The 24,301-nt window shown below is 42.7% G+C and overlaps 1 protein-coding gene across 2 annotated transcripts in view; it reads left to right on the top strand.

Annotated features, from left to right (window-relative positions):
• Positions 1–2,948: 2,948 nt before the first annotated feature.
• vegfc (vascular endothelial growth factor C) overlaps positions 2,949–24,301 on the top strand; it is a 64,722-nt gene continuing 43,369 nt past the window's right edge. The window contains exon 1 of one of the 2 annotated variants that reach the window (XM_008111839.3): positions 2,949–3,704. In XM_008111839.3, the coding sequence (XP_008110046.1) occupies positions 3,552–3,704 (153 nt within the window). In that variant the 5' untranslated portion in view covers positions 2,949–3,551. The remainder of the gene's footprint in view (positions 3,705–24,301) is intronic. The other variant, XM_003221641.4, reaches the window with a different exon arrangement.

Here is a 24,301-nt window from a genome sequence, read left to right as displayed (position 1 = left end):
TTGTTTTACAGTGGCTCCAGTCCTTCCTGGAGGGTCATACACAGAAGGTGGTGCTGGGGGACTCCTGTTCAAAATCCCTGGCTGTTGGCCTGTAGGGTTCCATCCCCCCCCCCCCCCCCAATGCTGTTCAACATATACATGAAACCGCTGATAGAAGTCATCCAGAGTTCGGTGCCACCTATATGCAGATGACATCCAACTCTACTACTATTTTCTACCAAAAGACAAGGAAACTGTCCTGACCCTAAACCAGTGCCTGTCATCAGTAATGGACTGGATGAGGGTAAACAAATTGAAACTTAATCCAGACAAGACATAAATAGTCCTGGTCAGTCAGAAGGTAGATCAGGGAATACGGGTCTGGCCTGTGCTGGATGAGTTCACATTCCCCCGAAGACACAGGTTCACAATTTGGGGGGCCTCCTGGACTAGGCACTGAACCTGGAGGTTCAGGTGTCGCTGGTGGCCGGGAGGGCCTCTGCACAATTACAACTTGTGTCCCAACTGTCCCTGTTCCTTGAGAAGCCAGATCTGACCACGGTGGTACATGCCTTAGTCACATCCTGTCTGGGTTATTCTAATGTGCTCTATGTGAGGCTGCCTCTGAAGCATGCTTGGAAACTTCAGCTGGTCCAAAGAGCTGCTGCCAGGTAGCTCACTGGGGCTGACTACAAGGAGCGGACAACCTTCTGTTGCAGCAGCTCCACTGGCTGCCAGTCTGTTTCCAGGTACAATTCAAAGTGCTGGTTACGACTTCTGAAGCCCTAGACGATTCAGATCCAGGCTATTGGGCTGACCACATCCCCTTGTATGAACCTGATCTTCAGGAGAGGCCCATATCTCGGTCCCACCTCTATCTCAAGCTTGGTTGATGGGAAGGAGAGAGAGGGCCTTCCTTCTCTGTGGCTGCCCCTCGACTCTGGAACTCCCTGCCCAGGGAAGCCAGAATGGGCCCCTCCCTGTTGTTCTTCCGGCAGCAGGCTAAAACCTTTTTATTCAGGCAGGCTTTTAAACATGATGGTGTTTAAGATCTAGTCGGGGGTGCTGTGGTTTTTAATTTGAAAATGTTTGCTGGATTTCAACTGTGATTTTTTTAGTAATGTTTGTGATTAATTCTGTTTTAATGCTTGTATATTTACAGTAGAGTCTCACTTATCCAAGACTTGCTTATCCAAGGTTCTCGATTATCCAATGCATTTTTGTAGTCAATGTTTTCAATATATCATGATATTTTGGTGCTAAATTCATAAATACAGTAATTACAACATAACATTACTGCGAATTGAACTACTTTTTCTGTCAAATTTGTTGTATAACATGTTTTGGTGCTTAATTTGTAAAATCATAACCGAATTTGATGTTTAATAGGCTTTTCCTTATCCCTTCTTATTATCCAAGATATTCACTTATCCAAGGTTCTGCTGGCCTGTTTAGCTTGGATAAGTGAGACTCTACTGTGTGTGTGTGTGTGTATATATATATATATATATATATATATATATATATATATATATACACACATTGTATACTAATTATTTTATGTCAAGCCGTTTGAGTCTCCTTTTGGGAGATAAAGCAAAGTATAAATAAATATAATAGTAATAATACAGTAGAGTCTCACTTATCCAAGCCTCGCTTATCCAAACCTCTGGATTATCCAAGCCATTTTTGTAGTCAATGATTTCAATGTATTGTGATATTTTGGTGCTAAATTCGTAAATACAGTAATTACAACATAACATTACTGCGAATTGAACTACTTTTTCTGTCAAATTTGTTGTATAACATGTTTTGGTGCTTAATTTGTAAAATCATAACCTAATTTGATGTTTAATAGGCTTTTCCTTAATCTCTCCTTATTATCCAAGATATTCGCTTATCCAAGGTTCTGCTGGCCTGTTTAGCTTGGATAAGTGAGACTTTACTGTATATATATATTTTAAATTGTATACTAATTTTTTTATGTCAAGCCGCTTGCGTCTCCTTTTGGGAGAAAAAGCAAGGTATAAATATAATAATAATAATAATAATAATAATAATAATAATAATAATAATAATGATGATGATAATAATAATTGTGGGACTTCCAAATCCAGAATCCAGACTGACAAAGTTCTGGAACACAACACACCAGACATCACAGTTGTGGAAAAGAAAAAGGTTTGGATCACTGATGTCGCCATCCCAGGTGACAGTCGCATTGATGAAAAACAACAGGAAAAACTCAGCCGCTATCAGGACCTCAAGATTGAACTTCAAAGACTCTGGCAGAAACCAGTGCAGGTGGTCCTGGTGGTGATGGGCACATTGGGTGCCGTGCCAAAAGATCTCAGCCGGCATTTGGAAACAATAGACATTGACAAAATTACGATCTGCCAACTGCAAAAGGCCACCCTGCTGGGATCTGTGCGCATCATACAAAAATACATCACACAGTCCTAGACACTTGGGAAGTGTTCGACTTGTGATTTTGTGATATGAAATCCAGCATATCTATCTTGTTTGCTGTGTCATAATAAAATATAATAATAATAAGGAAGGTGGAGAAAAGAAGGCTGAGAGGGTGACAGAATAGCCATGTTTACATATTTGAAAGGACTGCTGGTGAGAGAGCAACACTGGTAGATTTTCCTGTCATCACACCAAAGATACCTAAGGACCCTTCCACACAGCTGAATAAAATCCCACCTTATCAGCTTTGAGGGCATGTGGACTCAGATAACCCAGTTCAGAGCAGATACTGTGGGGGTTTCTGTCTTGATATTCTGGGTTCCATGGCTGTGTGGATGACAAGAGGATATGGAAAAGTTCATCCTGGCACATAGCTGCCTGGAGGGAGACTGGGGCTGAAAAGCGAGGCGCAAAAAAAGGCGGGAGGGAGGGCGGGCGCACTCCAAACAGCGCGTGGCTCTGAAGTTTTCGGGAATTTGGAAGGGGAGGCAGGCAGGCGCGCGCTCTCTCCCTCCTTCTTTCTTTCCCTCCCTCCTCCGTCCCTTCGCGCGCGCCTCCCTCCCTCCCTCCCTCACCTTTCCCCGCCTTTTTCCTGGTGTCCAAAGGCGCCGCGGGAGACGCGGGTGGGTCTCCGTGTGGGTGGGGACACAGCCACACTCGCGTCTTCCCTTGGCGTCCCCTTTTTTCCCTTCCTCGGCCTCTGAGGAGCGCAGGCAGGCAGGCAGAGGGCGCTTCCCGCCATGCCCGCCGCCCCTCGCGGGCCCTCCCGCTCCGCGCCCCGGCGGACCCAGCCCCGAGGAAAGAGCCCCTCCGGGGAGCGCCGCGTGCCGGCTTCGCACCTCCTCGGCTTCTAAGCCCCGAGGGGAGGGGAGGGGAAGGGAGGGGAGGGGGCGGCTGGAGAGGAACCCCCTTCCCTTTCTTCCTCCTCCTCCGGGAACTCCTTCGCCCCCACTCGGATGTCCGGTCGCCTCAGGAGCGGGGAAAAGCCCTGAGCCGCGACTCCTCGCCGGCCAGTCAACTCCTGGAGACGCGGGGAAGCGAAGAAGGAGCCCGAGGGGAGGCCTCCCCACCCGGCGCCCTGACTCCGCGCTCGGCCCAAGATGCACTTGCTGGGATTGCTCTCTCTGGGTTACTCGCTGGCGGCGGCGCTGCTGCTGCTCCTGCTGCTGGGAGCTCGCGAGCCGGCCACGGCCGCTGCCTATGAATCCGGACAGGGCTACGACGAGGAAGAGCCCGAGCTGGCAGAGGCCAAGGTACGCGCCCTTCCTCCCTCCCTCCCTCCCTCCCTCCCTCCCTCCCTACTACTATCATTAAGTTATTCTCATCGTGATCACTATTATTATGATTAGACACATTTGCGCTCTTCACTTCCCCTTTGAGTGTGCGCTCTCACTAGGGTCCCTTCCACACAGCTGTATAAAAACCACATTGAACTGGATTTGTTTTTTCGTGTTGCTTCTGGTGTGAGAGAATTGGCCCTCTGCAAGGACGTTGCCCAGGGGACGCCCGGATGTTTTGATGTTTTACCATCCTTGTGGGAGGCTTCTCTCATGTCCCCGCATGGAGCTGGAGCTGATAGAGGGAGCTCATCCGCGCTCTCCCCGGGTGGGATTCGAACCTGGCAGCCTTCAGGTCAGCAACCCAACCTTCAAGTCACAAGGCTTTAATCCACTAGGCCACGGGGACTCCTAACTGGGTTATATGGTAGTGTGGACTCGGGGCACTTCCAGACAGCCATACAACCCAGAATATCAAGGCAGAATAACCCACAATATCTGTTTTGAGCAAGGTTATATGAAGCCCCTTCTACACAGCTGAATAAAACCCCACATTATCTGCTTGAACTGGACTCAGGACCCTTCCACACAGCCCTATATCCCAGAATATCAGAACAGAAAATCTCACATCTGCTTTGAACTTGATTATATGGCAGTGTGGACTCAGGACCCTTCCACACAGTCCTATATCCCAGAATATCAAGGCAGAAAATCCCACTTTATCTGCTTTGAACTGGATTATGTGGCAGTGTGGACTCAGACAACCCAGTTCAAAGCAGATACTGTGGGATTTTCTGCCTTTATATCTGGGATATAGGACTGTGTGAAAGGGCCCTCAGATTAGTCAGTTCAAAGCAGATATTGTGGGATTTCCAGCCTTGATAATCTGGAATCTGGGCTGTGTGGAAGGGCCCTGGGTTATCTGAGTCCACACTGCCATATATCCCAGTTCAAAGCAGGCAACATGGGATTTTATTCAGCTGGGTGGGTATTGTGGATTATCTGCCGCGAGATCCGCGGTGGCGCAGTGGGTTAAACCCATGTGCCGCCTGGACTGCTGACCTGAAAGTTGCTGGTTTGAATCCACAAGATGGGGTGAGCTCCCATCTGTTGGCTCTAGCTTGCAGGGACATGGGAGAAGCCACCCAGCAGGATGATAACACATCCGGGCGTCCCCTGGGCAACATCTCTGTTGACAGCCAATTCCCTTACACCAGAAGCGACTTGCTTCTGACACAATAAAAAAAACTGCCTTGATATTCTGGATTATATGACTGTGTGGAAGGGCCCAAAATGCTGTCAAAACTGTTCGTTCTATAGTGTAGGTGTGTCCCAGGACCCCCTTTGCTGTACACTCAGGCAGGATCTACACTGCTCTCTATCCCAGGATCTGATCCCAGATTTTCTTCTTATCCTGGATTATTGGGCAATGTAGATTTATATCATCCAGTTCAAAGCAGATAATCTGGGATCAGATCCTGTGATATAGGCCAGCATAGATCCAGCTTCAGAGGCCCCATCTACACTCACCATTTAATGCTGTTCAAAGCTGGCTTCAAACTGCCACAAAGTCCTACGAAAGTGTGCAAAGAGTGACCCCCCCCTTGCACATCGGTGCTCTTCAGTTTGTATAATCACTACCAGACCTCAAACTGGTTTCAGGATTTTCTGTGCAATCATCTGCACAGCAAAACAAGTTTCTTCAGTACTAGTTGGAAAGTAACTTAAGTGGTTAGTACCCTTAGTTCACTTGGATGTGGGTCCAACCCCCCTCCCAACACACATACACTTTTTAACTTGTCTTGGGTTCATCTGTGTACAGTGTAGAATGAATGCAGTTTGACCCCACTTGAACTGCCACGGTTCAGCATCATGACATCCGGGAGTTGTAGTTTTACCAGGTCTTTAGCATTCTCTGCCAAAGTGCAGTGGTACCTCACCACCATTGCATTGAGGCTTGTCAGTTCAGGTAGGGTCAAACTGCATTCATCCTACAGTGTACACACATCCCTTGCTATATTTTCAGAAGCTGGATGAGCAAAAAGTGGAAGTGATGTTGATTCCTCCATGCAGGTCCCTTTTTCTGTATGGAGTGGTAATGTCTGAATCTCTCTCACAGACATAATAGTGTCCAGGGCAATTGACCCAAAACAGCAGATTGCCTGTGCTCCATGGGGATGGTGAGAGTGAAGCTCTAAAATCTAGGCAAAAAGTGGCTGCATGGAGGGGGGCAGCATTGTAGGGCCAACACTTTATTTCAGTCCTGGCACTGTAAACTGAGGCTGCCTGGTGCTGCTCATTTTTGGCTGACGTTATGTGTCCCATCTTTGACGTACTTACTTTTTGATGACCTTCTGATCACCACATCCCAGGCTTTGCAGTGAGATTATAAAGGTGATTCCTGAGTTACACCATTAAAGCCAGCAATTCATTCCCTGAGGATGTGGAGATCAGTAACCCTAGCTATTTCTTGTGTTATCTGTTGTTTGCATAGGACTCTAAAGTACCGTAGAGACTGATAAGGGTTTAGATTTTGATTGCTTCCTAGAGAACACATAAGTTAGTTTACACTCGTAAAAAAACAGTCTTGGTCTGGGGAATGCAGTGTTAGTGCCTCCCTGCAAGAAGTGGTTCATTGATGTTGCGCTTTCCCAGCTTCTTTATCAAGGGCAAAGCTGTGAGATTGCAGGCAAGTCTGTGTCCTTGGAATGGAAAGTTTATGTTACTGAAACTTTCTAGTTGGGTCTGAACAGCTCCTGGTAAAAAAGAGATCTGTGGGATGCTTTTCTGTGAAGAGCCACACAGAGGAATAAGAACAACATTAGATTGTGTTTCCATTTTGTGAAGGTCTGCTGTAGTGTTTCTAGAAAACAGTCATTGCTTCTAAACAGCAAAATGGTTTTCAGGAAATTAACTTGACCTTTATCTTTGACAGTACCAGCCCAGGATAATTCTCAGTTGTCAGCTTCAATTCCTGAAGTTAGATAAAGATCTCTACTTAATTTGGAATGCATGTGTGCTAAGATAAGAACAAATTATAGATGGGGGACTGTTTTGTTGGTTTAAAATGTGATTGTGTTTTGAGTTTGAAAGCTTTAACTTTAAATATATGGCATCCCAGACATTTTCATATTTTTATAAAAGCTATTATGTTATAAAAACAGGAAGGTCAGAAGCATGTAATCCAAGGATATCGGTGTATGTATATATATATATATATATCAACAACCATGTGCGCAAACATGTATATTTGAAGGTGTGCTGTTTTTAAAATGTGTGCTAAGATTGTTTATAAAAGGGACATCTGTACACTACACCTTCCTCTTTAAAGGGCTACTTCTACAGCAGTTTGGATATTTCAAACTGCTGCTGTCAGTTTTAAAGTGTTAACAGCTGTAAGATAGAAGTGTTTTGTTTCCCCTATCCCATCTGCCATGTATGAACCCAGAGTTAGTCCAGTCTGTTGGCGGTTAGCTACATTTTCTTAAGAAAGATTTTTTTAAAGAAATATGATTAACAAAAAAGCCCTTTTTACTTGATGGTAACTAATGTTTATAAGCTGGCAGAGGCTCAACTTCATTGCTTTAATTCAGAAAGAGAGAAATAGTTTGACAGAAATGTAATAATAACATTTCCTTTGGAGAAAGAATGGCTAGGAAACTCTCACCAAATGCATTGGTAAAAGCTGAATAGTATGAGATGAGGCATGTGTTGAACTTTCATCTACATCATAGAGGCCTTTCCATGCTGCAATCTGCCTTGTTTGTTGCTGAAATGTAATGGCCATATGAGAAACCTTGGATAATAAAGCAAAGAAAGGGAAGCGTATGTGAAACTGGAAAGTCCTTGGATAGTGGACATCACGTAGATTGTATGAAATGTTTTCTCTATCTAATGTAGTGTTGGTGGAAATGAAACACACATCTATTGTTATGATTGAGCCTCATGGCTCTGTTACTGACAGACGTGGGCGTAAGACTCCTCGAGAGTCAGATACTCTCGAGGAGCGAGAGAGAAAAAGACTGCGAGACATATTTGCAGCACCATCTGACGAGGAGTCTTTCGAAGGGTTTACGGAGAGAATGGAGGAGGGGCTGGTTAGCTCAGAGGAGGATGAGATGGATTGGACTCGGGTAAGGGAGGAAGTGGGTGCCACTGGCCATGATGGGACAGAAGATGAATGGGGACCTTCAGGATTAGACCCATGGTTTAGCTGGAGGGATGGGACGGGATCCACAGCTGGAGATGCTGTTGGGCGTAGTCAGAGGTGTTCCAGCTCTGACGAGGAAAGTGATGAGGAAACGCCCGGGTTAAGGAGGACAGCTGACAGTGATGAAGATTTGTAACTGGCATAAAATGGGGCTTGAGAGCAATTGCAAATTGCGTTGGGCAAGGTAATCTGGGCAAACGCTTGGGATCCGTGTGTGTGTGGGACGTTTCCCTGAAGACTTGTGTGCTTTCCTGTGCTGTGACGTAAGTTGATTGGAATCCAGGGTCAGACGGCGGGAGGGATTGTGTGGGCATTTGTTTGTGCAAACCTGTGCTTACTCTTATTAGCTTGACCCTCCGTCGTCTTCTTGACGGACGCCATCTCCTGCTTTGAGAACTCGGACTGAACTGACCACGGCTTGTCTTCCCCCCCTTCTTGGACTTGGAAAAACTACAAACGTCTGCTTCTGGCTTTGATCTACGGAACGGAACTGGTCTACTCAACTGCTACAATCCTTGGCTGATTTACTCGTGTCGGAGATCCTGTCTGCTGTGTGTGTGGGGGAGCGACGCAAGTTTCTCTTAGCACAGTGTTGGCAGCAGAGAGGAATCTGCTGCCAATTAGTTGCATTCTTTGTATCTTTTGTTCCTTGGCTTTCGTTTCGTTTATACCCAGGCTGAAGCAAGCAGTTTGTTTTTACCCGGATTAAACTCCGGTTTAATCCGGTTTATCTTTTGAACATTTACTTTTGCCCCTTTTTGCTCCTAAAGGCAAAAACTGCCTGGCCCTTGTGTTTTACGGGCATTTTTGAGTTCTGTAATCTAATAAACTCTGTTACTTTGAATCTTGTGGCGTTCTGTCCTTGACAGATTGCCCAACGCCCATAAAAAGTTTATTGCAGCAATAAACCCGTCAGGAAGACGATGGATGAGTTAAGGGCCAAAGTAGACCAATTGCAAACGGCTTTTACCGTTATCCAAACAGCTCAGGCTGTGAAAGGACATGTTTTGACTCCTGAACGCTTTGACGGAACCAGGTGCAAGTTGCCAACCTTTTTGGCACAAGTGGAGCTTTATTTTTCTCAGCTCAGTGCTCATGCTTTTCCTACAGACACTAGCAAGGTGGCCTTTATTTTGAGTTTGTTGACCGGTCCCGCAGGACAATGGGCCACTAATTTAATTTTGGGAAATGACCCAGTCAAGGACAATTTGAATAATTTCAAAAAGTTGTTAACTGATACTTTTGGGGATCCTCTCCGCACGGAGAACGCTGGGTGGGCTCTGTATCGGTTGAAACAGGGAAAGGGGACTGTTTTGGATTACTTAAATAAGTTTAACCTGTATCGCCACCAGCTGGATTGGGGGGAAAATGCATTCATGCTTTTATTTACTGCCGGGTTAAGTGATATGCTCCAGGATGAATTAGCACGCTTGGAGCCGGCTGAAAGCTGGGACGCCTTAGTAGCTAAGGTGCTGCGTTTAGACGCAAGGTTCGAGGCTCGTAAACACTCAAAAGCAATGTGTGCGTCACCCATGCATGTAACCAGGGCACCTGTGGTGATGGGGGAAGAGCCCATGGAGCTTGGGGTCTTTAAAAAGCTGTCTACAGAGGAAAAGAGCCGTAGGAGGCAGCTGGGCTTGTGTTTGTACTGTGGGAATGCTGGGCATTTTGCCAAAAATTGTAATGTGAAACCTTCCCAGTTTTCGGGAAAAGGCCAGCCCTAGTGCGACGTGAGTCCAACGCACTAGGGCTCCTCAAGCAGTCAACTGAGGGGAGGAAGCATGTTTTCGTACCCATTACATTATCTGTTGGGGGAAGGGAACTTGTTTCTACTTTGGCACTGCTGGACTCAGGGGCTACGGTCTCCTATGTAGATATTGAGTTTGCTAAGAAGCATGGCATTCCTAGAGTGCGCAAGGCATGCGACGTGTGGGTGGAAGGAGCAGATGGGAGACTGCTGGAGACTGGGGTGGTTAACCATGAAACCTCAGCAGTAACGTGGGAGGTGCAGGGAGTAACGGGAACGTTTGTGTGGGATATTACGAGCTTGCCTAGATATGATGTGATCCTGGGGATGGATTGGCTAGCTGTAGTAAACCCACATGTAGATTGGGCAACACGTAAAGTGATCTTAAAGAGGCAGGATTGTTGCACTCTAAATGTTACTCATTCTGATATGGAGGGAGTGCCTGCTGAGTATGGGGAGTTCTCTGATGTATTTTGTAAAAGAGAAGCGGACAAATTACCACCGCACAGGCCATATGATTGCGCCATCAAGTTGGCAGAAGGTGCGAAACTGCCAGCAGGGAGGCTGTATGCCTTGACTGTACCGGAAAGGCAAGCTTTGCGGGAGTTTCTAGATGAAAATTTAGCCAAGGGGTTTATTCGCCCATCTAGTTCTCCAACTGCGGCACCGGTATTCTTTGTAGCCAAAAAGACTGGGGAACTTAGGTTGGTCTGCGATTATCGGATCCTAAACAAATACACCATTCGGGATAGGTACCCGCTGCCTTTAATCTCGGAACTGTTATCAAGGGTGCAAGGGGCTAAGGTCTTTACCAAGCTTGACCTGCGGGGGGCCTATAACTTAATCCGTATACGGGAAGGGGATGAATGGAAGACGGCATTTAACACGTGTTTCGGATGCCACGAGTTCCGAGTCATGCCTTTTGGGCTTTGTAATGCTCCTGCGGTATTCCAGAGGTTCATGAACGATGTGTTCAGGGACCTAATTGACCAATTTTTAGTGATTTATTTGGATGATATCTTGATTTTTTCTAAGGACGAGAAAGAACATCGTCAACATGTCAAGCAGGTTCTGCACCGACTGCGGGCTAATGGGCTTTTCGCCAAGGCTTCCAAGTGCGTCTTTCATGTGCCTGAAGTGGAGTTCCTAGGTCATGTAGTGTCAGGTAGGGAACTTAAAATGGACCCACATAAGGTTGACGCCGTCAACTCATGGCAGGAGCTGAAGACTAAGAAGGATGTACAAAGGTTCTTGGGTTTCGCTAATTACTACCGGGAGTTTATTCCGAATTTTGCAAAGCTCACGGTACCTTTGACGCAGCTTCTGCGCAAGAAACAGCCATTTGTGTGGGGGCGGGAAGCTCACGAGGCGTTTCTACAACTAAAGTCTAGTTTTCAATCGGACAACATACTAACCCATCCTGATGTTGACAGACCGTTCGTGGTAGAAGCGGACGCTTCTAGCTACGCGTTGGGGGCTGTATTGTCTCAGAAGGATTCCTCAGGGACCTTGCGTCCCTGTGGATTTTACTCGCGGCAACTAACACCCTTCGAGCAGAACTATACCATATGGGAGAAGGAGTTGTTGGCGATTAAGGTGGCGTTTGAGGTGTGGCGGCACTGGCTTGAAGGGGCACGGCACCAGATCGTGGTCAGATCTGATCACAAGAACTTAGAGCACTTGCAAACAGCAAAGAAGTTAAACCAGCGTCAAATCCGCTGGGCTTTGTTTTTCTCCAGGTTTAACTTCAAGGTGCAGTTCGTGGAGGGGAAGGCAAACTTGCGGGCCGATGCTTTATCCCGCAAGCCGGAATTTAAGACCAATGAGCAGGTAGTATGTCAGACCATCTTGCCTACTGCCTCTCTGTGTGTTGTAGATAATGAGCTTGGGTTACATGACCAGATCCTTGAGGCTCAGAAGGATGATGTATGGACTCAGGAGCAACTGATGCTGCTCTCTGCAGGTAACCGTACCATACTGCCGCATCTCCAGGATCAAGACGGGGTATTGGTGCGTAGGGGGCAGGTTTACGTACCAGTAGGGACCCTCAGGTTGGAGGTGATTAGAGCCCACCATGACGAACCCATGGCTGGGCACTTTGGCAGGTTCAAGACCGTACAGCTTATCACCAGGAGCTACTGGTGGCCAAAGATGCGGCAAGACATTCTGCGCTTTTGTGACAGCTGCGCCGTTTGTCAGCAGAGTAAGACGCCTGTTGGGCGCCCTAGAGGGTTGTTATCGTCTTTACCTGTTCCGGAGAGGCCATGGCAAATCATTTCCATGGATTTTATTTCAGATTTGCCTAAGTCTGGGGGTTATACTTGTATTTGGGTGGTGGTGGATTTATTTAGTAAACTGGCTCATTTTATTCCTTGTTCAACCATTCCGGCGGCCCCTACGTTGGCCTTACTATTTACAAAGCACATCTATCGTTTGCACGGAGCACCCGAGGTGATTATTTCAGATAGGGCTCCGCAATTTGTGTCACGCTTTTGGAAACACTTCCATGAGTGTTTGGGGACTAAGTTAAACGTGTCTTCAGCTTTCCATCCGCAAACGGATGGACAGTCGGAACGGGTTAATGGGCTCTTAGAGCAGTATCTGCGTTGTTTTTGTTTAGATCAACCCACGGCTTGGGTAAAGTGGTTACCGGTGGCGGAATTTGCTTACAACAATGCGGTGCACACGTCTAGTCAGCATACGCCATTTGAGCTAACTTATGGTTTTCACCCACGGGGAGGTGTGGCGCCGTCGACCAATGTGGTCTCTTCGGACCCTGTGTACCGCTCTTCGGAAATGGCTGCATTGCATGATGTTGCCCGTCGCTTACTGTTGGAAGCTAAGGCAACGCAGAAGACTCAGGCTGACCGCCACAGGCAGGCAGGGGAGGAGTTGGAAGAAGGGGATTTGGTGTGGTTATCTTCCAAACATATTAAACAGGCTGGGGGAAAGTTTGCGCCTCGGTATTTGGGTCCCTTTCCTATCGTTAAAAAGATTTCTTCTGTTGCGTTTCGTTTGCGTTTACCGTCTAGTTTAAAGGTCCATCCAGTCTTTCATCGTTCGCTGTTGAAACTTGATACCTCTAGTCGTCGTGGTGCTATAGCGGAGGGTATCACTGCCACTTCTCCGCCATCGGGGGAGGAGGCCTTTGTGAGAGGGGATAGTGTTATGATTGAGCCTCATGGCTCTGTTACTGACAGACGTGGGCGTAAGACTCCTCGAGAGTCAGATACTCTCGAGGAGCGAGAGAGAAAAAGACTGCGAGACATATTTGCAGCACCATCTGACGAGGAGTCTTTCGAAGGGTTTACGGAGAGAATGGAGGAGGGGCTGGTTAGCTCAGAGGAGGATGAGATGGATTGGACTCGGGTAAGGGAGGAAGTGGGTGCCACTGGCCATGATGGGACAGAAGATGAATGGGGACCTTCAGGATTAGACCCATGGTTTAGCTGGAGGGATGGGACGGGATCCACAGCTGGAGATGCTGTTGGGCGTAGTCAGAGGTGTTCCAGCTCTGACGAGGAAAGTGATGAGGAAACGCCCGGGTTAAGGAGGACAGCTGACAGTGATGAAGATTTGTAACTGGCATAAAATGGGGCTTGAGAGCAATTGCAAATTGCGTTGGGCAAGGTAATCTGGGCAAACGCTTGGGATCCGTGTGTGTGTGGGACGTTTCCCTGAAGACTTGTGTGCTTTCCTGTGCTGTGACGTAAGTTGATTGGAATCCAGGGTCAGACGGCGGGAGGGATTGTGTGGGCATTTGTTTGTGCAAACCTGTGCTTACTCTTATTAGCTTGACCCTCCGTCGTCTTCTTGACGGACGCCATCTCCTGCTTTGAGAACTCGGACTGAACTGACCACGGCTTGTCTTCCCCCCCTTCTTGGACTTGGAAAAACTACAAACGTCTGCTTCTGGCTTTGATCTACGGAACGGAACTGGTCTACTCAACTGCTACAATCCTTGGCTGATTTACTCGTGTCGGAGATCCTGTCTGCTGTGTGTGTGGGGGAGCGACGCAAGTTTCTCTTAGCACAGTGTTGGCAGCAGAGAGGAATCTGCTGCCAATTAGTTGCATTCTTTGTATCTTTTGTTCCTTGGCTTTCGTTTCGTTTATACCCAGGCTGAAGCAAGCAGTTTGTTTTTACCCGGATTAAACTCCGGTTTAATCCGGTTTATCTTTTGAACATTTACTTTTGCCCCTTTTTGCTCCTAAAGGCAAAAACTGCCTGGCCCTTGTGTTTTACGGGCATTTTTGAGTTCTGTAATCTAATAAACTCTGTTACTTTGAATCTTGTGGCGTTCTGTCCTTGACATCTATTTTATGAACTTACATTTTGTATTTTATACATTTTAGTTGGCCCAGTAAATGTATCTGTAGATTTTGGGTTTTGCTTCATGGTTAGTTCTTGAAGTTTGGCATTTCAATAGGTGACAAGTGAAAGCATCCAGTTCCTGCTTATTTTTTATACTTCCAACCCACTTTTCCTCAAGAACGTTCAGAACAAGTCTCTCAGTAATCTCCCACTCAAATATTAATCCATTCAGTGCTTCTTTGGTTTCAACCATGCCTTGCCTACACTCTCAAAAGCTCCCAGGCCAATCACTTTATTTCTTTTTGACTTTTGCCTGCTGCACCATTCCTTTCAGACTGGATGTTCACTTCTTTGAGTGGCTTCTATAGTTTTCATCCAGTGTTGTCACTGTTCCAGCAAAATTCAAGGACTTGTAGTTGGTTTTCCTCTACTATTCCTTTTGCTCTGTGTAGAGAACTGTATCCATCGCTTGAATGATGTGTTCACATGGGAAGGGGGATATCATGGAAGAAAAATATTGCATTTCACAGTGCTACTTGCACATACCGTTTCATAATATATTTTTCTTATAAAATTAGGGATTTAAGTAATGACTACCTTCATGAGATAACATTTATAACTCACACACCAATGTGTTAATTTAAAATCAATTGTGCCCAAACTAAACATGATTGTTATTGTACTAAACTTTTATAAATATGCTTGTTTCCCTAGTCACCTATAAAGCAACAGGTGGGAGGGATTGAATCAGAGACCATAAAGAATGCATAAGCATGGAGCACAGAGCCAGCATGATGTAGTGGACTATCACTCTGCAGACCTAGGTTTGAATCCCCACTCAACTATGAAAACCCATTGGCTGGCTCTTGGCATGTCATACACTCCAAACCACAAAAAAACCTTGTTATAGGCTTGCCTAAGGATCACCTTGATGAAACAACTTGATGATACACAACAAACAGAGACTTTCCGCCGACTATGCTTTACTTCCTCATGGTCTATTATTAAAGGCACTTTTCACTAGATACCAAAAATTTGATGAGTTTGGAGGAAAGTACTTGTGCAGTTGAGAGGTAACTGCATGAGGTAGATTCAGAAGCCTTCAGCCACATATTCCTTTTATTGTTACATCATGCACCTTTGCTCTTTGCTTCAAGGGTGATAGAGCTTTCCAAACTATGTGTTGTGGTGTGTTAGTTTGTCAGCTGCAGTGTGTAGGTCTGTCACACAAACGTAACAAGAACTCTCAGAGTCTATGTGAAATAAGCAATACATCATATATTTTTGAAATATAAATGAAAGGTTTTCATGAAATATGTTATATCCCCATACATTTCACCATTACAATTTAAGTAGGCGTCCTTGTCTCTTATAAGGGATCGGTTTAAACTCTGGTTTGCTAGTAACACTGAATGAATGTGTTGCTAAATGATGCATGTCTAAAAAAATGTGTCACCAACATGAAATGTTTGGAAAGCTCTGTGTAGAGGCTGACCAATGATTATAAAAATAGGTTTGCTTCATCATTTCTGTATGTATTCCACATGTCTAGCTTCTTCTCGTTCTTAATGTTAATAGATTGTCTCTCAGATACTAGACATTTTCTGGGGAAAGAGGTTTCTTTGAATACCAGTAGGGTTTACTTTGGAGTGAACATGCTGTGCATCTGCTATTTGTTGCCATTGCCTGAGTGTACAGTCACTGGGGTTAACAGAGATTGTCAAGTGCCTCTTTTTCAAAAAAATACGAAAACTCCTACCTTCTTAATGGTAAAAGACACCTGTCTCATTTTTTGTTTTAAAAATGTAAATAATATTTGAACCTTGTATACCAGGGAAAGAATCACACAGCCCCCTGGTTGTTGTTGCATTTCAGTTCCTAGCATTTCTCAGTGCCAATTGTGCTATCTAGTTCTGATGAGAAGTACAGTTCAACAGTATCTAGAAGGCCACATAATATGAATCTCTGCTATAAATGGTTTTAATGATTCATAGATTATGAGTTGATAAATAAACTAGTTCATGGCTACATATCATGCTGATGAGTGAATCCAGGAGCTTACTGCTTTATCACACTAGGGCTTTAAAGCGGGCAGCCCCACATTTATGTCATGTTCTGCTGCCTGCATTTTCCAGACTTCGGCAGGCGGCAGAGGTCCAAAATGCAGGGCTGCCCACTTTAAAGTCCTAGTGTGATGAAGTGGTTAGTCTCAGGGCGATTCCAGATAGCACCACACAGACCTGTTAGTACCAAGATTGGATCCCTCACAGGCTTCCTCTGTATCGTAACAAGATAGAGGGCAGCAGGGGACATCTGGAAGAAGGGTTTCTTCAAAAAAGAAATCACTCAGTTATGCGCTGAACTGTATATGCGCACATGCAAACATCTTAATATAAATATAAGCAGATTTGCATGTGCGCATATACAGTCCTGTGCATAACAGAGTGAATTTTTAAAAAAACTTCCGCCGGATTTCTGTCTTCCCCAATTGTTTATTCAAGCTCTGTTTAATTTTATAAAGTTTAAAATATAGAATTTCACAGAATTCTAATTGCTGTCCATTTGTGCTTCCTTTAAACCAGCTGTGTTTCCAGTTAGCTGATCAGCTGTTTCAGGATGGAACAGTCTCCACTGATGGGGAGGGGGGGGGAGGAAATCATATGTTTTTCACAAGTGCAGGGATAAACACTGATGTGAATATGCACATTTTCTGGCCAGAATCGTGATATAAACAGATAATTTTAACACATGTTTTCTTCATCCATTTCAGTGAATTAGCATGGATTTACTGCTAGTGCCCCCCCCCCTTTGACCCGATAACTTTGGTGGTGTATAGAAGGACCCTCACTACACTAGCATTTGTACTGATGCCAACATATTTGAAATGGAACCAGCATTGGAACACATCCCTTGGTTCCTTCCTAACATCTGTCAGCAGAACTATATATATATGCCACTGAGAGAGGCAGGACTAGTTATGTCCTTGCAGCAAAGTATGGCTATTCTGGTGGCCTTGATAAACCTTGCTGCAAGGACATGATTAGTCCTGCCTATCTTTATCAGTGTCATTCAGATACCGTAACTCCAAACAATTTTGAAAAATAACTTTTTATCTGATCAGCTGTTTTTGTTTCATACACTCTGCCAGCTTTTGGTAACAGGCCAAGAACTTTCTACACATTCTCCCTTCAATTCATTGTTATGTAGATTAAAAAGTACATTATTTTTTGTTTGGGGTTTTTTGGTTTCTTTTTTTATGATCCAGAATTAGTGGACAACATTGCCTGACCTACTGTCATAATGTTTATTATTTTATGGTTTTGTTTACATTTGCAGTATCAGACTTGGTTGTAGTGCTTTGCAAACAAAAAATTTAAACGTCGAAAGATTGTAACTTTGTAATCTTATGTTAAAAAATTATGAGAAAAGGCTAAGCTAGTTGATTTTGGTTTTAATATGTATTCATCTCAGCAAAATTTTTTGCAAGAATGTGTCGTTCTTATGGCAGATATCAGAGACATATTTTTCAGGGGAAGACGTAACAGCATTAGTGATAGGCACCCACTGAATTTGATCCTGATTGAAAAATGTAATCCTGTTAAACTCATACATGTTTCAGAAGGGCAGATGGTTATATTTTGTTTAATTTGCCTTGGGATTTACTCAAGGGTTTTACCAGCATTTGAAAAGTCAGTGTTCCAATGCTCCAGCTGTATGTCTTGTTTGTCTCTCATGTATCCTAGAGCACGCCTTACTTTGGGCAAGAGACAGGGAAGATTTCTAGAATTTGAATTCTAGAATCCTTGACTGGAAAAGGATTATCTTTTTATCAGTTTTCAGTGAATATGCAACATGTCTGTTTATATGTGTATGTGGGAATGTTCACATGCACTTTTAGGTGAGTCTTCTGCATCCCTATTTTTGTTTACTTGGGTTGCAATTGTTAGTCTTACTGAACTTAGTGGGGTTCCTTTCTTGAATTGGTAAGTACAGCATTGCAATGTTAATCTCGGCAGCTATTAATGGAATGTAGAGGTCATCTACACTGAGCAGGATTAAGTAAATTTAAAACTACCACTGTGCCCTAAAATGTGCAACGATACCATCTTTTGCAGCTTAGCAACTTCTAAAGGCCAATTTCATACTTCACAGGCTCCTTAACTAAAGATTAAGTTGTTCTGGATTGCAATTTAGAGAGAATGTCATTTAAATAATGAGCACCTTGCCAGCCTTTCCCCATGAAATAAAGAAGAGGATGAAAGCATCTTATTATAAGACTACATGCACACATATGTTATTTCTATATATTTTAACAAAGATATCACATACCTATTGATATATGCTGTCCATTCCAAACTGTCATCTTTCAAAATTCCTTTTAAAATTTTTCTCTCCTTCATGTGATCCCAAATTTTCCTTGTTAATTTTTTTCTCTTCTCCATCTGTTCATAATATTTCCTTATTAATTTAATGAAATGTTTGTGTTAGCGACATACATTTCTACTGTTCTTTAATCCTTCTTGACATACCTACTGTGAGTGTTTGGTTCCTATATTTATTTCTCTCACCTTGCCTCATTATTATTTATTTGCACCACGAGTATGCATAACACAAATTAAAACAGAAAAGTCTCTGTCTCCGTGATTTTTAAAAAGTATAATAAATAGCATCGAAAAATAAATCACAGGGTATTATTTGTATTAGTAGTTTTCTGTTCTCTCTCTAACACACACCACACACACACACACACAGAGGGTGTCTTTCCTAAAACTTCCTTTTCCTTGTTTCCATGTGTCTAGAAGCTTTCATAGTTTGTCAGAGTCTTTCCTGTCCATATTTACTAATACTTACTATTTACTAATAATATGAGTACTTCTGTACTCTTTTGCCACAAAGGCACCCTCTTGTGGCTAGTCAAGCTATAATAGATACATTGGATATTCATATTAGAGCAGCTGATTGTTCTTGTTACATCTATGATTTCTCCAGTAAACTATGCAAAGAGTAAATGTCTTTGTATTTGCATTATTTTATTCTTGGGTAAAACTGAGGACAGTGTGGTGAAATAAATATTTACTTCTCAAACTATCTGATGTGGTAGTTTTTTGTTCTTCCCAATATGAAAAGGATAGGTACTGTATTTGGACTATATTATTTTCATATTCTCATATTTTCCTTGAAACCTGTTGTGGATTGGTACCCACTGGCTTACAAACTTGCAGGAGTCTGCAGGCTACCACTTTGAGTACCACTGTATTAGATGGACCCTTAATTTGACTTAGCAAGGTTCTTATTAAATTATTAAATTTAGCTATTTTATCTTACAGTGTTGTTTATTATGAACTATATAAGTGACTGCATGAAAAAAATAGCTGTTTAAAAAAGTAGGACCCCGCTTCATAACTCCAAGCACCTCTGGACCCATTTTAGAATACAATTCACTGTTTGCCTTTGGCTGAAGTTTTCTAATGAGACTTTGGCTATATCCTTGTTTTATGTCATACTGTGGTTTGGTGGGGGTTTTTTTTAACTCATTTTATTATTATGGAATGTAACAATGGCAGGAAAAGATGCTGTTCTGGTTCCAGAAAGAAATGATCCAAAACAGTTTACATATTACTTTTGTTAGGCCAACTGTGTTCCTGGATTAAGGCTGGGAACTCCTATGCATTGCGTTACAATTCTCTGTCCAGGGTAATGTAGCACAACGTAGCAGAATGTAGTTCTTGCTGCTAATCTCTTTAACTGCTCTGTGTGAAGAAGAGACAAGAGCAAAGACAGACAATGCTATGTTGTTTAGCCTGGCATGAAGGCACAATAGAGTACTAAAGAGATTGCTGATCTGGTTTGGAAATACTGTACTTGCAGTGGAGTAATATGTTTGATATACCTCAGGGGTAGAAATAAACATTAAAAAACATTTTGGTCTCTCAATTTTGTTGCAATGGACAAAGAACATGAGTTAATTTTGTAAGTCTAAAATAAATGTTGGAAGATACTATGTAAGGGTTTGGTCTTTATCATCTTCTCTTTTTTGCAACAAGTATCCTTGTAGCCACTATGTAGCTACCAGACCATTGAAAAACTAGATGAACCAGGGCAGGGTGAATATAGAGTGAACCAGAAAATACAGACTGTTCCCAATATGAGATTACAGTAGTCCTTCAACTTTCACAGGGCTTAGGGACCCTTGAAAACGGGGAAACTACAAATAAAAAACCTGCTTTTAATCTGAGAGAACACTTGTCTGTGCATTTGAATGACCCCAAGAGAATTCTAGTTTAGTCATGAAAACTCACTGGGTGGTTTATACTCTTTCAACCTTAGGAGAAGGCATTGACCAATTTCTGAATAAATCTTACGAACATTTTGTAATAGAGTTCCCATAAGTTAGAATTGACTTGAAGGGACAAAACAACAGCAATTTTGATTTGTGAGAATCTTTCTATGGGCCCTTTAAAGAAATATTTCTCGTAATTTAAAAAATATGTATGAAAACATTGATATAGGAAGCTGCACATAAATAATTAGATAATTAGCCAATCTAATTTCCAGTACGGTTCAAATCTGGGGAGAACGCGGATGGGCTCCCTCTGTTAGCTCCATCTCCCCATGTGGGGACATGAGAGAAGCCTGCCACAAGGATGGTAAAAATATCAAAACATCTGGGCATGCCCTGGGCAACATCTTTGCAGACAGCCAAGGTTCTCAAGACACTCCTGACATGACAACAACACGTTTTATTGATTAGCCAATCAGCTATATCAAAACATTTAACACTTACAACCCACGGTACAACAGAAGTTAAAATAAACAAGCTGTTAACAAGGTCCTGATCTAGATAAAATATCTGCATCACTTTTACAGTTTACCCCAATCAATTCCAAATATGCAGTACTCGGCTGTATTGCTTTAAATATGAAAAGGGCTGTTTTGTATGTTATTTTAGCATTCTGGCCAGCCAATAAAAATGTAGTTTTAATATAAAGATCCCATTGTGTTTTGTGTATAATGTATGGCCTGAGGTATTGGTTTCTCTCTTATACAAGTTACAGCTATACAGTACATGTGTGATATCTTCTACCTCTGTTGAGCTCCTGACATGAAAAAAGTATGTTTTTAGCATGTGTTACTCTCAGGAGGAATTCTTATTCTCAGAACAGCTAGGAATCTCAAACAAATCCTGACTCCGGATTGCACTTTGTCGGAAAACCAATAAGCCACAAATTGCAGTTGATATGAAGCACTTTGTGGAGCCAACCCAGCTGGCAGTCAGAGCCAAATTTAGTGCTTGGGTGGTGTGCACCAGGATAGTGCTCATTATTGGTACACTGGAATTCCCAGCAGTTCCACATTCTCATTATGTGTAAACTGGTCCATTTGCATATATTCATATCAGGTAGTTTTCATTGCTTCACTGTACTCTTAATTAATTGGTGGACATGATTGACAGAGGCCTTCTTATTTTTCCCAAAACTTTGCATGGTAAAAATTAAAGAGAAAGATTGTTCTGGTTCAAAATTTAGGCCCTGGGACTTCTTGTCCAGAGAGGGCCATCTCGACACCTCATTCTTTTCAGGAAAACTTCAGATGAGGGAGTTGATTGAACATCTCACTTTTTTCACGTTTTACTCTCAACTGTGTGTTTTGTAGTCTAATCAGAAGCAGTTTATATAATCTCCTAGGTATTTTTAAATGATATATTGTTTGTTTTGATGCTTCTTTAGAACTGGCTTTTAAAGAATTTGTTATTTTTTAACCGTTAAGGTGGGTTGTGTATTTTGAAAGAGAAAGAGGGAGCAGAAAAGTTTATATAATGCATAGTTATGGTTTTGTATGGCTAACAAGAAAGTAAAGTTAACAAATGGCTAACAAGAAAGGGAAACATTTCAATTCTCTTGTTACTTGTCCACTACATTGATGAAAATTTCAATTCGAAACTTTGAAGATACAGTATGTACATTAATTCCATCTAATCAGCTTAGGGTTTTTTACATTGCTTTACTGAGTTGAACAGGTTGCCATTCTCTCCCAGATGTTTAATATAAATGTAAGTTTCCAGGGAATGTTATGATACTCAGTTCTTTAGTATCATGTTGTATATGTTTTATCAGCTGACTGTTTATACTTGGTAGTACTGTGTGCTGTCTAAAACAAGTGAAATAAAGCCTTGACAAGTATTTCCTTGCATCTTTGATTGAATGCCTTGCCTCTTTCTTAAGAGGGAATATTTTCAAAAGCAAGTAAAGTGCCTATTCAGTTTCTCAAAAGTACTTTTTCAAGACATACATTTGTAAACAGAGTGTCCTGTAATTGGATCAAACTGTATAAAAAGAATTATTTGTTAGTCTTTAAGGTGCCACAAGAACTTTTATTGTTTGTGCTACAACAGCCTAGCGTGACTAGCCCTCAACCTTTTGTCTATAGATGTTTATTCTAATATAAATTAACTACTTATTTTGTATATGAAATTTAAAAGAAATTTACGTTGTTCTGTTGCTCTTTGTCTTCAAGTTGATGCCAACTTATAGCAATTCTGTCACTGAATTTTCTTGGCAAAATTTATTCAAAGAAGTGCTGTTGCCTCTTCTTGGGCTGCCAGAATAGGATTTGACTGAAGTCATCCAGTGGTTCTCCATGGCTGAATAAAAACTTAAACCAAACTGTTTCAGAGTCCAAATCCAACACGCAAACCATTACACCATGCCCATTCCTTTAACTTACTGTAATAACTATCAATTTGCAGAATTCATTTTTAACTGGTTCATTATCTGTAATAACTATTCTTGAATTGACATGGGTTTTTAAAATAAAACATGTTTCACTTTTTGCTACAGGTTGAGTTAACCTTATCTGGACATCCAAAATACTTGAAAACCTGAAGGTTTTTGCTGCCAACCACACATTTCAATCTTTGGGGGAAAGAGCTAATTATGTGCTCAGCACCCCCTTATTTTTTCCTCAGTAAGCACTGATGGGAGAAGGAAAAAAGGCTAGGACAGCCTTTTTAAAAAAGAGCTAATGTCCCAGACACTTTGATGCTCACCTTCCACCCAGTCAAGAATAGTATGTGGTGAGGTCACTATTTTGGAAGCAGCTTTAAAAGCAAGGGCATATAGTCCAAAGAGAATAAAAATGAGTCAAAGAAGGAGGATTTCCCCTTTACTTCCCATCAACTTTGGCAAAAGGGCAGAATGTATGCTCAAGGGGCCTTTACTAAAAAAAGTGTGCTGACAGCTAGGAAAGTAGAAGGGTCTTGTGTATGCATTTGGAAACTAAATGCTTTCCCAGTTCCCCTCTTCTCTTTCCTCTATTAAGGCTGCTTGAGAAATATCCCATGGGCAATCATCATCAGGGCTCCTTGAGGAAAAGTCAGTGGGCACTGGACATTTCTCTCCTATTACCCATACACTATATATCTGCAAATACAGATATTTCATTATTATTATTATTATTATTATTATTATTATTATTATTATTTAAAAAAACAGAATTCTGAAGAACTTCTGGTCTCATGAATTTCAGATAAGAAAGACTCAACTTGCATTTATTTCCAACTTTTCCACTTAATATAAAAACATTAGTTGGACTTCTTGAAATTGCTGCTGTAAACGGTTCTGGCCCAGCTTACCTGTCTGAACGTATCTCCCCCTATGAACCATCTCGGAGATTAAGATCATGCAGGGAGGCCCTGCTCTCGGTCCCATCTCCTTCACAGGCACAATTGATGGGGACGAGAGACAGAGCGTTCTCAGTGGTTTCCCCTCAGCTATGGAACCCCCTCCCTAGTAACATTAACAAGTCTTTATTGATTAGTCACCTTTGACCATATCAAAACATGTAAAACATACAATACGTACACATTTATGCATACATACAATAAAACCATGTAAGGATACAAAACATCCCAACCTGCGGCCTAATAACCCGCTCCTAGACAAATACAGAGTAAAAAGGTTAAAATTAGCAATTTCCTAAGGTAAGGTTTGAACGAGGACAGGGGTAAGTAAAACAAGTGTCTTGTCCATAGTAAATTTTAAGTTTGGATTTTGTTAATGGCAATAATGTATCAGCTCACAGCTTCCATCTTCTCACGAATGGCCAACGCTTTTTGCGTAAAAAGGGCCAGTTTTAAAATAGAGTTTTTATCTGAACCCTGTAGAAGGATATGCAATTTCTCCTTATTCTCTAAGTGATTATGATTCTCCAGCAGAGGGTCTAAATAGAGAGATCGAATCCTGGTGTACCTAGTAACATTAGATCAGCCTCCTCCCTCCTAGCCAAGATAAAAATGTGGCTGTG

The sequence above is a fragment of the Anolis carolinensis genome, chromosome 5 (assembly GCF_035594765.1).
Source record: "Anolis carolinensis isolate JA03-04 chromosome 5, rAnoCar3.1.pri, whole genome shotgun sequence".
NCBI classification, from domain to species: Eukaryota; Metazoa; Chordata; class Lepidosauria; order Squamata; family Dactyloidae; genus Anolis; species Anolis carolinensis.
Note: the sequence above shows the minus strand (reverse complement) of the source record. Positions and strands in the feature narration are given on the sequence as shown.